Source organism: Crinia signifera, chromosome 3, assembly GCF_055691185.1.
Source record: "Crinia signifera chromosome 3, ASM5569118v1, whole genome shotgun sequence".
Lineage (NCBI taxonomy): Eukaryota > Metazoa > Chordata > Amphibia > Anura > Myobatrachidae > Crinia > Crinia signifera.
Genome location: NC_139219.1, coordinates 243,663,665 through 243,681,170, shown reverse-complemented (window position 1 = coordinate 243,681,170; position 17,506 = coordinate 243,663,665). Strand labels below are relative to the sequence as shown.

General features: G+C 43.3%; 1 protein-coding gene across 2 annotated transcripts; it reads right to left on the bottom strand.

Moving 5' to 3' along the window:
• Window positions 1-6,789: 6,789 nt before the first annotated feature.
• Window positions 6,790-17,219, bottom strand: EIF5A2 (eukaryotic translation initiation factor 5A2). 2 transcript variants are annotated; one of them, XM_083177774.1, is made up of 5 exons: window positions 17,065-17,219; window positions 16,147-16,332; window positions 15,537-15,641; window positions 10,578-10,709; window positions 6,790-9,896 (listed from the first exon to the last, which is right to left on the bottom strand). In XM_083177774.1, exons 2-5 carry the CDS (start codon window positions 16,309-16,311, stop codon window positions 9,834-9,836), a joined length of 465 nt encoding a protein of 154 aa, XP_083033900.1. In that variant the 5' UTR covers window positions 16,312-16,332; window positions 17,065-17,219; the 3' UTR covers window positions 6,790-9,833. The 2 variants fall into 2 exon arrangements, with proteins under 2 accessions (XP_083033900.1, XP_083033901.1); XM_083177775.1 differs by lacking the exon at window positions 17,065-17,219 and adding an exon at window positions 16,898-17,042.
• Between the last annotated feature and the right edge of the window lie 287 nt (window positions 17,220-17,506).

Sequence of the window (17,506 nt, the reverse complement as noted above, 5' to 3'; positions counted from 1 at the left end):
GGTAGATTTATCAAGCTCGGTGAAGTGTCTTTTTTATTACCGGCCAATCATCTCTTAACTGTGAAGTTACAAGCTTGGTTTGAAAAATGACAGGGAGCAGCTGACTGGCCGGTGATAAAAAAACAGACACTATCAATTCACCGAGCTTGATAAATATACCCGTGTTTGAAAATGATAGTTGGGAGTTGACTGGCTGGTGCTTTATCTCCTTTCACTTTATCTACTGTTTATCTCTTCTCCAGGTTTAATACATCTGCCCCTAATACCCCTTTCACACCAGAAAACGTATGTATATGAGTCTTCTAGAAGTACTAGTTAAATAAAACTTCAAACGTCACAAAAAAGCCTGTATTAATAAATCATCAAATATAAAAAAAAAACTAAAATTCAGTTTTAGTTCTTGTGAAACAAAGTTTATTTTTGTAGAAAGTGTGTTATTTTTTCAATTGAGAAAGAGAATAGTATAGATACAATGGGTGAGATTTAATAGGATGAGAGATTCAGAAAGTGAGAGATTTGGTAAGATTGATTTTGCAGTGTAAATGATTGCCACTTTAAAAAAAAAAAAAACGGGAGATTTTTTACCAAATCTCTCATCCTATAAAATCCCACCTAATGGGACTTATTCAGATCTGAGCTCAGTACAAATGTGTTTGGAAAATGGTCAAAACCATGGCCCTTATTCTGATCAGTGCGGCCGGATCCAAATATGCGGCCAGCACCGTGCGTCCTAAACCCCGCCTTCCATACGGATCGCCAACTCCGTCCATATGCGGTAAGAAGCTGTCCGAACGGACCGCACGTGTATTTCTCATGAATACACCTCCTCCATCTCAGGGAACCTCCCCCATCATTCGATGGTCGCAGATGAGCCCAAACAGCCCTTCACACCCCACTCCACCCCATGTTCGTAGTGTACACATTTCATGCGGAATGTGGCCGTGTGTCCCGCTCGCACATGTGCAGACACAAAACATCGGCGGCACGAACGCACGCGGATATTACCGCACCAACCAGAATAAGGGCCCATGTGCACTGCAGGTGGAGCAGATGTAACATGTGCAGAGAGAGTTAAATTTGGGTGGGGTGTGCTGAAACTGAAATGTAAATTGCAGTGTAAAAATAATGCAGACAGTATTTACCCTGCACAGAAACAAATAATTCACACAAATCTAACTCTCTCTATACATGTTACATTTGCCCCACCTGCAGTGCACATGGATTTGCCCATTTTCCAAACACATTTGTACTGAGCTCAGATCTGAAGAAGGCCCAATATGCATATTGGTGGGATTAAGAAAATTATCTAATTGATATAGTAAACTAATGGTGATCTGTCCCATGTTTGTCATAAAGAATAAGAGCTTGGTCACTCACCACAGACAGGATTATATATATATATATATATATAGACTTCTTGGGGTGGACACAGCACTCCAGACTCGGGAAATCTCAAACGTATAAAATTTTTTATTGAAGATGGCAACGTTTCAATGCGGATGCATTATCGTCAGCCTGACGATAATGCATCCGCATTGAAACGTTGCCATCTTCAATAAAATTTTTTATACGTTTGAGATTTCCCGAGTCTGGAGTGCTGTGTCCACCCCAAGAAGTCTGCATACCTGTTTGACATCGGCACCCGACCAGCAACAATTTAAGGGAAGCTGTGCCCGGCACCCAAGAAGTCTATATATATATACACATACTGTATAGCTCTAATCAACACCACTCTACAATGTATAGTGTTCATTCTAGCACCTGCTATCTTTAAAAACCCATGCAGTTCCTCTTCCCTACCTGGGGTGTCGCTGTCTGCTGTAGTGCTTCTAGCACAGTGTGGTCTGTCTATCAGCACTGATATGCAAACCAGACCTGTGCTAGAAACACCACAGCAGACAGCGACACCCCAGGTAGGGAAGAGGAACTGCATGGGTTTTCAAAGATGGCGGGTGCTAGAATGAACACGAATGTATGCAATGAAAGGCATTGGTGACCAATTTCCCTTGAACTTCCCCAGTGTGCTGGATGAACGCTATTGTGCATACAGACTGAATGAAACGACAAATGATCGGAAGATACCCTATACCTTTTATTGAGAGAGCCTAAATTGACGAAAACAAGCAGCAAGTATTGTCATTCATAGAACACACACTGGCTGATACTTTGACTGATATTGTTTAGAACAGAACGGCCAAACAACACCATTTGTCAATAAAAATAAGACCTGAGTGTATGCACCTAAACACTCTTCCTCTTAATAGAGATGTCACTCCATTCAAGCATTGCACCATCTAGGGTCTATTCCCACATGTACCTACATGGTGGTTGCATACGTATCAGCTGCAAAAATAAGGTTCTAGCAAGAAGTATTGCACTCTAGTACCACTTTTAAATGTGTGCAATAAGTTTAAATATTAAAACTAAGTTAAGGTGCTGGATACACAGTTAATAAATAGCTTCAGACGTCATGTCACAGAAGGTTAATTCTGCTCACAGCATAAGGAGAGTTGAGCAAAATCAGCCTACCACAACTGGCCAGTACAAATACAACTCAAACTGCCAACATCAACTTGCACCTAATTAAATCTACAACTTAGGCACAATTATTAATATATCTTATGTGAAAGGTATCTCTTACCACCCAAAAATGTGGTATTGCATGGAACAGGTGCTGAAATACTAAAGTATGACATGCTGGAGTCTGGAGTGTCTAAGCTGTTCCTTTAGGGGTGTGTTGTGTCGGTCAATGCTTCTACTTTATCAATTATTTTTGTGAGGAAGCCCTAGACCTGGTATGTCCAACCTCCAGCTGTTGTGAAACTACATATCCCAGCATGCTTTACCACTGTTGCCTTACCATAGTTTTAGCATTCCTTAATAACAAACTGTGGCAAGGCATGATGGGACTTGTAGTTTTACAAAAGCTTAAGTACCACAGGTTGGACATGCCTGCCCTGAGAATTGGTTGGGAGGACGCGTAACGCATGCACATAGAAACATAGACTATGACGGCAGATCAGAACCACTTGGCCCATCTAGTCTGCCCTTTTTTTAAATGTTACCCCAAACCATATTTGATCCTTATTGTTTTGTAAGGATATCAATATGCCTATCCCAAGCATGTTTAAAAATTGTACTACTGTATTTGAATCTACCACCTCTGATGGGAGGCTATTCCACTTATCTACTAATCTTTCTGTGAAGTAATTCTTCCTCAAGTTTCCCCTGAATCTTCCTCCCTCTAGTGTCAGTGCATATCCCCGTGTTTTGTTGCTCCTCTTCCTGTGAAGAATGTCGCCCACCTGTACCTTGTTAAAACCCTTAATATATTTGAAAGTTTTGGGCTGCTGTGGATAGTGGGGGTTTGAAAAGGCGCTACAGAACCCCTAACCCTGTGGGCAGGGTTGCTGTACCCTGCCGCAATAGCTACTCAGACGCAGGAGCGTCTCATTGCTGGAGCGTCCAAGACGCTCCTGTGTGTCAAACAGATGGAGCGCCTCTCCGCCAAAGAGGGGATCATGCTGGTGCCGGCGGTGTGAGGCGCTGACTAGGCTTGCCAGGGACGCTGGGGACAGAGATGCAGTTCCCGGCAACAGTATGGTAGTTACTTGTGTACTTTCACGGCGGCAGCCTTTCGGTGATAATGTAGCTTAGGCTTTGGTACACTAATAGCGTAGCTTCAAACATAGCTTAAGCTGCCGTCGTGAAACTACACGAGTACCGTAACGAGCAACAAAGTCACCAAAACTCAGGTTTTCCAACCTGGAAGGTTTTTACAAACCAGAATTCTTAACCCACTGTCCTGCAATCTGCAAGAACAGTTGGAACAAAATCACAAACTAATTGCAATCAGGATACCGCACTGAGACGGGTGCTCAGTATCCCATACGAAAAAGGATTTACTGGTAGGTATTAAAATCCTATTTTCACTATCATTTATATGGGATACTGAGGTCTCAATACATTGGGGATGTCCCAAAGCTTCCAGAAGGGGCGGGAACGTGCAAAGCGTGTTGCAACACCACTTGCCCAAACGGTATCATCCTTGGCCAAAGCGTCAGATTTGTAAAACAGATCTGTCAATGCTATCTATCTACATATATACACACACACACCTTAATAGCAGTGGGAGAACATTCCTAACCTTAGTACCCTAGATTGAGGGACTGGTAAAACTTATGTATGTGCATACAATTATACACCAATGTGGCTGTTAAGCACACAGAAAACACTACACAGTGCTGTACTAGCTGTGTCTGTTTCTCTCTGCACCACTGAGTGGTTGCTGCTGCTGTAATGATGCCCACAGCATGAGGTAGAAGCAATGTAAGTGCACTTTCTAGCTCTGGTCCTGCTCTGAGCTAAGCCCCGCCCCTCTAATGGTGCCAGGGCTACACTTATATTTATACTGGCGCCGGAGTTAAACATGTTAACAGATCAGAACATACCCTGGTGGTCCAGTGGCAGCTCTTGGCATCCAGTGTAAGCGGGTCTGTGAGCAGTCACTGTGCAGGGGCACCGCCGTCGCCATCTTGCCGCACATGACCCGGGGTACTCCACTGTGGGGACCCTGGGGAACACTCACCACCGATGTCTTCAGGCTCAGCCAGGGGTGTGCGCGCTGCAGTGCAATACCCACAGTAACAACACCCACTCAGGTGTTCCTTAAAAGGCCTGCAACTGTCCCTTCCCCCAGCTTCCCTCAAAGCAGGGACGCTGTATAGCCCATAAAGCAATCCCAAAAAAACAAAGTAAAGTAAACTGTCGAAAAACCTCTCTGGAGCTATAGGAATGTGCATCCTCTCCTGAGGGCACATTTTCTAAAACTGACTAGAGGAAGTAGAGGGGAGGTGCCAGCACACCCAGGCTGAAGAAATTTTATGTACCCGTCTCCTGTCGGATGACCTTTATTCCCAATGTATTGAGACCTCAGTATCCCATATGAATGATCATGAAAAAAAAAAAAAAAAAATATATATACTCAATTAATAATCATTTATAGCTGCATTTTCCAAAGAATAAAATTATAGCTTACAGCCATAAGAGAACTCAAAATCTGAATACAGCTCTGAATAAGAGTCCCCTGCAATGGTGAAGGAAATGGTGGTCAGATTTTATTTAAAGACAGGTTCATGTACAGCGCAGGTTGTACAGATCCATTAACTATATAGAAGTGTCTTCTATTACAGTTGTAATTTCATCTACCTTCACCATTTATGTACAGCTCTGCTTGCATGGCCACAATATCTTTTGGGAAAAAAATTTACCTAGTTTACAAAGTCCCTAGAACTAGATTCCCCAAAAATGTATATTTAGGTATAGTTATTTTGTACCTGTGGAGCCTGCACATGCCATGGATCAAGCTCCTGGCATTACTTTATTGTTCACCTGGCTGATGTTACATTAAAATAATACAGACCTCAGTTTATTTTAAGTCATTAAGCTAATTGCAAAAACACCATCCAAATTCATCTAGTAGTTTGAGCAATGCCAGTAAAAAAATATAAAATAGAAAAGCTTTATTAAATATTTTTCCCCTTGATTAAGTTATATAAACAGTGAAAATTATGGCAAAAGTGCACACTTGCAAAACACATCGTTTACCATCAATATTTGGCTCCAAACAACACATGGTAAATAAGCTCTCGTGTGGCAGAGGATGTAAAGTACACACTTGTTTTTAGGAAGGTCTAAGTACACACTCGTTCTTCAATGGCACTCCCTAGGGCTGCACCCTCAATAGGATTTTGGTTTAGATTCAGCTCAGCTTGTCAGGAACGTAAGGGTTTGGGACAATTCAGCAGGTATAAATATTGGAGGAAGGCTCCAGATGAACCCATGCTGTAGTCTCCTCAAAAAAAAAAAAAAAAATACCTCAGCGCTAGAAGGTGCCTGCTCAGTGTTTATAGCACAAAGCTACTTCTGACATAAATTGAACACCCCAGAATCCTGTGGCCAGGGAGACTAATCAGCTAAAGCTGCTCAGGAATAGCAGACTTCCCTCTATACAGCATGGGAAAACACAGCACCACACAGGCGGTAAAATGAGGAGATCTTGTGTGGCTTATCGAGCTGCTCAGCTGATTTTTAGCTAGAACAGACTAAAAAAAAAAAGGACCCCCTGAAAAACATTTTTACCAAGTTAATATAACCAAGGTGAACATTACAAATGTTAGTCTTCCTCAAGCTAAAACGTCATGTGCACTAGGTGCAACAATGGGTCAAAACCACTCAATATAAGACCAAAAGTAAAAATATGGCTTTTAGTAACCACCACGTTAAAGCTACCATTATGACAAAGTTAACATTTCCTACACATTGCTAGATTTCAGACCCAAAATAATTAAAAGCTTAGAAGAATTAAGGCTGGCATCACCTGTGTTTCAGTAACAGCACTAGATTTAGGGGCACACAAAAGCAGAGGAAAGACACTGCATGTAGCAGACTGCGGAACTAGGTTTATTAAAGTTCATGAAAATGCTGTCGTCCATGACAAAAGCTGCAAAGTGATTGAAACAATTTAAGTAGAACACTGTTTCAGTAAAAGACATGACACTAGCCAAATCTAGAACCGCAATAGTTTTGCACCATGCATTATCTTCCAGCTATGTATTTATTTGCAGCAAGCCAACGCCATCTTACTCAGGTAAAGCACTACTTAGCAGCCTAGTAAGATTGTGTCAGTTTGTTAATTATATCAAAATAAAATATTAAATAAAAAAGTTAAACATGTGCACAGAAGACCTTAGTCTAACATACAGGTAGATTTAAATAAAGGACTAGATATAGACATCAGAAATTACCTATGTTTTATTGATCTTTTTAACTTTGTTCAATCCACAATTGTATAACCTAGTAACACAATCTTGAAACTTTACATGTTTTTCATTTACCAATTTTTACTTTACAGTGAAATGCAAAATATACAAGGCTGCTAGACTTTTGTACAATGAAATGGCAAAACTAATACAAATACATAAACCTACCAGAATAGGTTTAGAAACCACATATTCGCAATTCCCTTGTAGTGTATGTTAGGATGTATTGTTCAGTTTACAAATATAGTAAAATTTAAGTTCTTCCAAAACAGCTGAAGTTTGTAATGGGTTTACAGAAGTTTAATCTTGTGAATTGCAAGGCCAGTGTGCATGCCTATGGAAACCATAAAAGACTTAAAAAACATTTAACCAAATTCTTGTAATCTCCCCACCCTTCCTATCGCCTGCCAGCCTATTATCTAGTCACCACACACCATGTAAAAAAGTCCCAGTATAGCATACAATGGGGCAGATGTATTAAGCCTTAACGAGAGATAAATGCAAGGGTGATAGAGAGATAAACGTACAGCCAATCACCTGCTAACTGCCATGTTACAGCCTGTGTTTGTAAAAAGTCAGTTAGCAGGTGATTGGCTGGACGTTTAGCTATCCCCCTTGCATTTATCTCTAGTTAAGGCTTAATACATCTGCCCCAATATGAAGTCATCGACAGAGAAGGTATTTTCCACTATTCAGCACCAAGTGCATAAGATGTATGCCGCAAGCATAGCAATACTACACTAAGAACACAAAAGCAGCTAAAATCTTTAATAAAATTGCATTTATTGCTTGAAGTCTAGTTATGACATTTAGACTATGATTGGTGGTAAACTGGGGATAGATCATCTCTGGCCCCAATGTACTATTCCTATAGTACACTGCATTACAGAAGTTGCTTCGGTTTATACTGTATGATCTTTGCACAAGCATTAACACTGCTGTAAAAGGGTATGCAATGATGTATCATGGCAATCACATTATCCAGAAGTAAAATCCGTTCCTTTGTTATGCACATCTAGATCTTCAAGTTTGAGAATTGCCAAACACCAGGAAACTTGCCTTGTGCGACACTAGAACTTCTGGGGTACACATAAGCGCTGACATGTACAGGCAGCACGTTATTGATCAAGGTCTCAAAAAATAAATAAAAGACTAAACAATGGCAGTGTGATGTAGCAAAGGGGAAATAGCAGGTTTCCAATTAAGAGCTGGATGCAAACAGAATTTCATGCAAAAATGCAGCGACTTGTTACAAGGCTCCAAACCTTACATCAATATCTGAATGGCATTTGTAACCAGCATTTACGCTTAGCCAAGTAGTTTATCAATTAAAACATTAAGTGCAATATAACAAGCCTCAGTGGGATTTTTTTAATCCTATTCTAAATTTCAACCTGTCACTTTTGGGTGGTGTTTAATACGTTAAGCATTTACTTGTCGTTGCCGAAACCCTCACTGGATCTGCCAGTATCCTTTATAGTCGCTGGTCCCTGTTCCACAAAAGAATTCAGCCTCTCCCAAACAGGCCGAGTAGGTCAATAACCTTCCTTAGCAATTTGTCCAATTTCCAAGTATTAAGAACTCTGGTGTATCCCAGCAAATAGTACACACAAGACAAGTAAAAATGGTTCAAATCCATTGGCGAACTACTTAGGTTAACTCCACCACTTGTCCAGGAGCCAGCAGGGAAAGAAAGTTGAAAACCCATTGTATGTGTTCATATATGTTAGCTGGGCACACCAAGGATTTAACATGTCAGGACTTAAAGCCTGTACACAGCTGCAGGTAAAGGAAGCATGGGACACGTCAAGATTTAAGTCCAAAACAAACATTGTTTGTATACAGTTCTGAAGACCCCATTTGCTCCAAGTGCAAGCCATTTAGATTGTATTTTTTTAAATGAGAAGGGTAAAAAAAAAAAAAACATTTGAAACACTACATAGAAAGACATGCACATTCTGAAAGTGGTGGCTTGAGATAAGTGAAGATTATAGTAACTGGCGGAATTCAGAAGACATGCTACATAAGCATTCATTCAAATCCAATTTCCAGTATCCACATTTGTACTGAAGAGTTTTTTTTTTTTAGAATTCAAATATTTAAAAGAAATCACACTGGAAGCACCGCAAACCAATTCCTGGGAAGGTCTTTACTATGTTTAATATTTCAAGATAAATACAATAAAAGAAAAAAAGCAACTGAACTGCATTTTTCTATTTTTATTTTTTTCAGTCGGATGACAAAGGCCTCGAGTGAAAATCTGTAGCATTAACAACTCTAACCCTCATTTTGTGCCATATGTGCCTGCTATGTAAAAATCACCCAATATACCAAGTGCCTGACTAAACCATAGGCAGGCTTTGACACCATTTTAATAAGGTTACAATATGCAAGCCAACATGTTGGCAGGAGAGTACAGAGGTAATACATTTTACTTGCACATGGCCACCAGGACTTTATTTTTGATAAGGAAGGGGCAGGAAAAGTGGTGCGTCAACTGGCATTTCTAAATCACATTTATTAAGTGGCCAAGTGATTTACTTGGCACTTGGGGCTCCAAACAGTCTAACATGCAGAAAATATAATTTTTATACTAAGTCTTGCCATTTTGTCCTACATATTAGTAAGGAATACAAGGTCTGGTTTTTATTTTCACTTTGTTTTAATTACCTTTTTGACTCCAGGTGTTGTCAGACTAAGCCAGATTTAAACTACGCCTTAGGGGCAAACAGAGGCACAACACCAACTAAAGATGATTCAATTTAGCTGGACCCTCAATGAACATCTTTAGGAATGTGAAAGGTAACAGATTTAACAATTTAAAAAACCGCAGTGATTTTGGAAAGTGCCAGTTAACTTGCATAACCAAATTTAGAATCCAGCAGTATTTGCAAACAAGTCAAAAGAAATGAGGTTTTTGTGAAGGCCATAGCTTTGGTGACAATCAAAACCAAATTTAAGATCTGTGGTTTATCTTGACCTGAGCAGGTAGCTCGAGCCGGTGATCCCTGTTTATTTGGTCATGGCCTTGATGGCTACCGCACATTCTTCACCCATTGCTAGCAAGACTGAGATCTGTAATAGAAAGATGGTTGAAAGCTCATGCCATACAGGAATACTAAAGCCATGCAACAGTGGTTCTCAAACAATGAACCCATTTAAACACTGAGTATTACATCTTTCACAGCACCCTTAGGGTAAGTTTCCAATTCTCATTTATAAAAGCAATCAAACATTAATTTGAGTTATGTGGTGAGGTATCTAATTAACTTTTCTGTCCAGATGTTATGATGGGAAGCCACAAAATGTATTTTTTAAATGGACCATAAATAGGTCCTTGACTATCAACCCAGGGCATGCCTAAAAACAGAAGCAGCCAGTTGGGAACTAGTTCTATCAATATTTAACACAAAGCAACACTACTGGTAACAAATCCATGTTTTCCTTAAAATGGACCATGAAAGTGGTACGGAATGTGGTTTGCCACTGCACCCCACTCATGCACTCCAGTTTTGGTCCAGGACTGAATAGTCAGAATTTTTTTTTTTTACAGCAAGTAGTGTGTTCATTTCCAGGATATTTAAAAACTAAAAAAAAATATATATATATTTTTCTTTTTACAGAACATTTATGCTACAAGTAAAAAACGCAGTGGAGTAAAACAGAACAGGGATCTATGTAATTTACATTATGGCATTAAAATAGTTGCCATTAGCAACTATATCATAAGTTTACTTATAAAGTTATTTAGTTTACCATTATCTCCTCTCCAGCTTCATATTTAGCTTCTATTTCATTTCCCAAGTCTCCCTCTGGCAGCTTCAGGTCTTCACGAACTTCACCGCTGTCAGTCAGCAGGGACAGGTATCTATCATTAATACCAATCAGCTATGAGAAAAAAAGAAAAAAAAAAAAAAGGGTGGTAAACATTTTTAATTGTAAAATATTTTACAAAGTCATAATTAGCTATTGGTAGTTAAGAGGTACATGCTGACAAATTGCATAAAAAATAAAAATACTATACACTACTTTAGCAGAAGTATGCCTTTAAACCATTAGTCTATACCAGTGGTTCCCAAACTGGGTACTTGTGAGTTATCTGGGCGTCCGATTTGGGTACTTACGATTTGCATGCGATTTGCATGCGATACCGCATACGATTTACGATTTGCATGCGATTTAGCATGCGATTTGCATAAGATTTGCTATTCATTTCATTACCCCACTATCCCCAAAGTGTGTCTATCAACGTGAACCCGAAGCGTGGCGAGCGCAGCGAGCCCGCGAGGGGCGGCGGTACGCGTCCTCCGACCTTTTCATGCCCTACTATCCACTAGGGCGTGGAGTGAGAATAGAATAGTGTGGCGAGCGCAGCGAGCCACCGAGCCCGAAGCGTGGCGAGCGCAGCGAGCCCCGCGAGGGGACGCGGACACCTGTGAAGCCCGCAAGGGCACGCGGATACCTGTGAAGGTGTCCGCGTCCGCTCGCCACGCTTCGGGCTCGGTGGCTCGCTGCGCTCGCCACACTATTCTATTCTCACTCCACGCCCTAGTGGATAGTAGGGCATGAAAAGGTCGGAGGACACGTACCGCCGCCCCTCGCGGGCTCGCTGCGCTCGCCACGCTTCGGGTTCACGTTGATAGACACACTTTGGGGATAGTGGGGTAATGAAATTAATAGCAAATCTTATTCAAATCGCATGCTAAATCGCATGCGATATCGCATGCAAATCGCATGCGATATCGTATGCGATCTAGTACCAAAATCGGACGCCCAGATAACTCACAAGTACCCCAAACTGTGCACCTAGGCTCCCTGGGGTGGCCTCAGCACTTGCAGGGGTGCCTCAGGTTGGTGGTCCAGAACCAATTCAAATTGTTTATGGTCAATGTAATGGGCAAAATCAGTGCTTGTGGCTTTCAATTATAAAATATGTGGGTAAACAGAAGTGAATCATGTTCCTCACCACATAACTGGACCTAAGGATAACATTTAAGCACAACTTAATTTAATTATTTTTTATTCTTGGTAACAAAGTTTTGGCCATGGGATGCCCTGAAAAATACTCTGATACTCTAGGGTGCCGTGATTCAAAAAAACTTAGTCCCATACACACTGGGCAATTTTGAGCTGAAAGCCACTACCTTGGTGTTTTGAGCAGCTTTCAGCTCAAAACCGCCCGGCGTGTTTGCTCCAGTGATTAACCCTGATGCGTGCTCCCGCATCGCAGGCCTCCGCTGGTTTTACCAGCAGACTGAACCCCTTTTCAGTCTCCTACTGGGGAAAGGGGCTCAGTCTGAAACTCACTGGCCAATGTTTCAGCAGCTATGCTTTTTTCCACATCAAGTGGATGTGTAATTTGGACTACTTTGTCTAAAATACTAAGGCAGATATCCAGTTAGCTACGATCAAGTACCACAAATAAGTAATTCCCTTGAGGCTATTCAGTTAGACCCAATAGCCTACACTTATTGGGGATTATGCAGCATTATCTCCAATAACCAGCCCTTAGAGCCACAATAATGTGTTTGGGAACTTATGCCGGATTCCATTAGTTATCTGCCAAAAACAGGATATTTGACAGATAACTAGGCTATAATTTGACTGACCAACAATGATCGGGACAAAAAAAAAAAAAAAAAAACCCTACTACTTTATATTTGTATCAAATTAAAAACTAGCACAGTTAATTGGATACCCACCCAAGGGGGCTATTCGAGCTTTTTGCTCACGCCTTTCTAGTCATCTATATCGACACATCTAAAAGCATAGCGTTTAACCATGTGAGGTGGCTAAAACCATTCTCTAGTTCGTGGATAGTTTGGCAATGGGTTTCTAGATAAAAGATCAATCTGTATCTGGTTAAAGAGGTCTACCTTCTCTAGTAGCACCATTTCTAAAATGCTACCACATTTCACGTAACCGTTTTAGGCTTTTCCACCAAACAAATAATTTCTAATACCTAAACATCAAATAAAAGGTATCACATATTACACTAAACTTTATATGGAATACATTTAACCTAGTGAATTACAGACACAAGGCCGAAAATATTTTGAGGTACTTGTGTAGTTTCATGGCGGCAGTTACGTAGTCAGCGTAGCGTCCCTGTCAGAATCAGCAGTCTTCTCGCGGCCAGCATAGTTCGCGTCCCTGTCAGAATCAGCGTACCGTAGCGCAGCTAGCCAGAGCTTACGTAGTTAGCGTAGTCAATCAGCATTACACAGTTAGCGAGTAGTCAGCATAGTACTAACTCTGGTCCCAACAGCCGACAAATCACCCGACACAAATGAAGGGAATGCAGAAATCGAAGAATTAACGGTTTTTATAGTTTCTTGGACTTATTTGCTATTAAGCATTGTTCATTGGGTTTTTTCTTCTTTATTGTTCACTAAAACCCAGTTGCAAGTTAACACATGTCGTCATTACGGTTTCAGATATGATATGCCAGGTGAGAATGTTTTCTTTAAAACACACCCACTATCCACCGCAGCATGGCGAGCCCCGCATTAAGTGTCCTCCCGAGCTGTTCATACCCCCACTAGCCACATCAACGTGGAGTTTCTTTAATAAAGTGTTGCGAGCGCAGCGAGGAGATGCAGAATACACGTCAAGTAATCCGCTGCACTCGCCACACTTTATAAAATCAAGTCCACACCGACGTGGCTTGTGGGGGTATGAATATGTCGGGACACGTAACTCATCCGCTCGCCACGCTTTGGGCTAGCATGGATAGTGGTGGTTTGAAAAGGAAGCATTTGCCAGTATGTAACATGGAGCACTGGCAAATGCGTCCTTTGTGCATGAGATGCACTTGTGCCCGCACCCCCTTTGTGCACAAGACGCACATGCCACCGAACCCCTAACCCAGTCTCCTTGAAGCGGACACAGGCAGGGTTGCCGTACCCTGCCACAAGAATTACTTGTGCATCTCAGGCAGATGGAGCGCCTGTCCACCAGTGCAGGGGATCTGGCGGTTACCGGCGCTGTGTGAGCCGCTCACTAGGCTTGCCAGGGACATAGTTGCAGCTCGTGGGGACAGTACGGTGACTACTCTGCCTGACGGAGACACTACACAGGGCTGCCGCGCAGACACGACGCTGACTACACTATTAAGCCGTTGGGCTACGCCAACAACGTAGCTTAGGCTGCCGCCCTGAGATTACACAAGTACCGGTTTTGAAATATGACAATAAGGTTCAAGAATTGAAAAGTGTATGACTAATATGCATCTGGGAGCAAATATTTAAGTTACATGACATTTCAAGGCCAAGGTGTATATTATATATTTTGCTAACCAGTTACAGTATTTAAAGCACAACTGTCTGCAAAATGGCACAAAAATATTACACCTGATCTATAGCAATTAGCTGTTAAAACAAATTCTGGCCAATAAAATCTTACAGTATTTCAAATCAGACTCTGGCATTCTTCTTTTACATGATAGCACAGGGGTTAAGCTGATTGGTTGCAACCAATGCCCTTTTTGCATGGAGCTTGTATGTTCTTTGTTTGCACTCATTTCCTCTGGGTACTCTTTCCCACCAAAAGAAAACTCTGGCCCAACACTTATGCTGGGCATACACTGTCAGATAAAATGCCTGTGACAGACATGCCACCCAGACATACTGGACATCCAACAGAAATTACGGCCTTACACTTACTTAAATATGTGTATGACCATACAATATCTGTGTTCCTCTACAGTGAAATGAGAAACGTCAGTCAACTATCATTGTTTGCTACCTGATGTGGTAGCTTTAAAATATTGCTAAGGATGGACAAGACTAATGGTGGCCATAAATCAGACCTGTCATACAATAATGATTGTGTCCCAACTTTCCCTTCAACTCCCCGGCAGTCCTTAGGTGGTTTTTGGACACACAATGTACTCACAATCTGTCATACAATCCAGCTGCTGCATACGATCAGTTGTATGTATGCACAAACGATTCTATGCACCTAGACTGCCACTCAAATTATGCCAGCTGTATGAGCCATCAAACCACACATTGCATGTGCCTAAAAGCTCATGTACTCAGCTCCCAATCCCAACTGATGCAGCACGTCTGATCAGAGGACCAATCCTCCAACTTGTGGGGCGATGCATTGCATGATTGTGTGCACACAATTTGCATTCAATCTTACATACAACCAGTTCAGATTGTACAATATCTTTCTGGTGTATAGGAGGCTAAATGACGCTGGTTATATTTAGTGGTCAAACGACTGATTGCATGCGCTTAAAAGCACATGCAATCGGCTCCCAATCCCAACTGATCAGAGGACCAATCCCCCAACCAGCGGGAACGCACATTGCACAACTGTGCACACAATCAGTCGTACAACCAGTCAAGTGGGTGACGTGCTGATAATCAGGAGTGCTTACTGTTCATAGAGAAGTAAGCAATGAAGTATTCTGTATACCTGCAAGACATAGTGAATAGGTTTCCCTCGAAGTTGCCACTATTGTGATGAATCCATTAAATTGTTGCTCTACACAGACAGGAGTGCTAGAGAGGGGTGGGATCTCACTAGCTCTTAACATGTGAAGTGCAAAAAGTCTTGTTTGAATGCCACAGACATGAAATACATTAGCTATAACAGTACCAGAATTTTATTTTTTTAAAGATTCAAACACTTTAAATGCCAGCCACAGATGAACTGCAGACTAATATAGCAATTTGAAGCTAGCTTCAGCTTTCATAAGATTACCTGGTAATCATTTCTTTTAATATTAGGGACATCCATGTTGTGGGTAGAGGGACAGATATCTTCATACTTCTTACCAGAGAAGATATCGATACCAACCAGGTGAACCTGAAGAGAGTAGAAAACAAAGTTAAAGGCTACAAATTTCTATAGACTAAAAGTGCATTAACATCACAAACCATAACGCAGTGCATCCTACACAATAGAACATGACCAAAGCCAGCATTATTAGAGAAGCATCCTTATAGTTCATAGTTGCCTACCCTCCCGGAATGGCCAGGAGGCTGCCGAAAATCGGGCCGCCGCCGCCGCCCCGTGAGCAATTCTCCTGCACTGCCCCCTGTACTCCGCCCCGTGAGCAATTCTCCTGCACTGCCCTGCAGCCCCCTGTACCAAACAGGATTCGCTGGTCCACAGATTTGGGCAGGGCTAAAATGATGCGAATTGCATAATTTTAGCCTCTCCCCCAATCCGCAGACCTGCGAATGGCCGAGTTTGACTGCCAAAGGGGCCGGGCTTGGTGAGGTCAGCCTCGTCCTGCCCTTCTGACAAGCACAATCTGGTCTCCTCTCCCAGAGGAGGATAGAAAAGTAGGCAAGTATGTGGTAGTTACCTTAGCATGACCATGCTTGCCAGTCTTGGAAGTTGACATTTCAACAATCTTACAGGGACGTGACTTCAGGACCACAAAGCCGTTCTTGCGCAATGCAGAGCACTGCATGGGGAAAGTAGCGGAGGCCCCAGCATCTCCAGTGGTGAAATCGACCTCATCTGCCATATTGGTGGGTGACTGCGAGTACTGGATAATACAAAAGAGTTAGTCAAGGTGCACACACAGGACAGGACATGCATGCAACAGTGATGTGACTGAGCCGCATAATACGCCGGGAAGTTAGGGTCTTATAGGAAAGGGAGAGGTGCTCAGCAGCATCAGGGTGCCGGGAGCTGGCACAGGGTAGATGGAGCAGGCAGCGGGGCGGCTGCACATGAAGAGGAGACGGGAGCGGCCCTGACACTGCACACGTGTGAGGAAACGGAAGCCGCGCTGCCGGTGTTGCAGCAGGGCCCGTACAGCGGCCGGCATCGCCCAGTGGTGGCAGCAGCATGGCACCCCTCCCCCCGACTGGAGAACTCTCTCTGCGATTCCCACTAACCCGGCCTGACATGGCGGACACATCCCACTGAGAGACGACGGGCAGCGGCCCAGGAGATATCAGACACAAGCCGCGGCCTTGCTCTCTACTCCCCCCCTGCAGGCCGCGCCCGGGCCGCATGGCAGCCCCCACTCCCCGCGATGCCCGGGGGTCGGCATGGCGCGCTGCTGCCAGATGGAGGCGCACAGTCCCCGCCCGTGCCGGCCTCACCCTCTCCCGCTGTCGCGGTGTCCAGCACGCCGCCCGCCTTTGCCTCCGGCGACTTCCCCAGGCCGGTTGCTCCGGCAGCAGCCGTGTGACGGATCGCCACACACAGGACCGGCCGCACGGGAAACCCTCCGCCGGGGACGCCAGGCGCCATGCTATCCCGTCCTTACCTTCCAACAAAAAAAGGAACGTCACTGCGCAAACGCGCCCAATTTCACTGCGGCAGCCCGGGAGAGGAGGGGACCACAAAGGCTCCGCCCACACCAGCCCCTCTGCTTCCGCTTTTACGGCGGGCGGAGTCAGGCTTTCCCATGGACATGCTTCGTTAGGGGGCGGGGATCCAGCATGAAGATCCGGCGCGGAGTGACACGTGTGAGGCAAGAACATCCCTGCCTAGTCCGTAGGTGATGCGTCAGCGCTGTGTGGTTTGTCACAGGCCGGTGTCGCTATGTAATGCGAGTGCTGCCGTCGCTGTCGCTGTCACTGTCAGTTGGCTTCTAGGCGGGAGCTGGGGCTTGCGGCTGGAGGGGAAGCTCTAACAGTGTGTGTGAGAAACAGCCGCCGCGCTGGTTTTCTGTGCCCTGGAGAAACAGAAACACGCTGTATAGGCTT

Coding starts and splice junctions, on each gene's coding strand:
- EIF5A2 (XM_083177774.1), bottom strand. CDS start 16,311: ATGGCAGATGAGGTCGATTTCACCACTGGAGATGCTGGGGCCTCCGCT. Junction 10,710..15,536: donor TTAAAAGAAATGATTACCAG/GTAATCTTATGA, acceptor TTTTTCTCATAG/CTGATTGGTATTAATGATAG. Junction 9,897..10,577: donor AAGCTGGAGAGGAGATAATG/GTAAACTAAATA, acceptor TTTCTATTACAG/ATCTCAGTCTTGCTAGCAAT.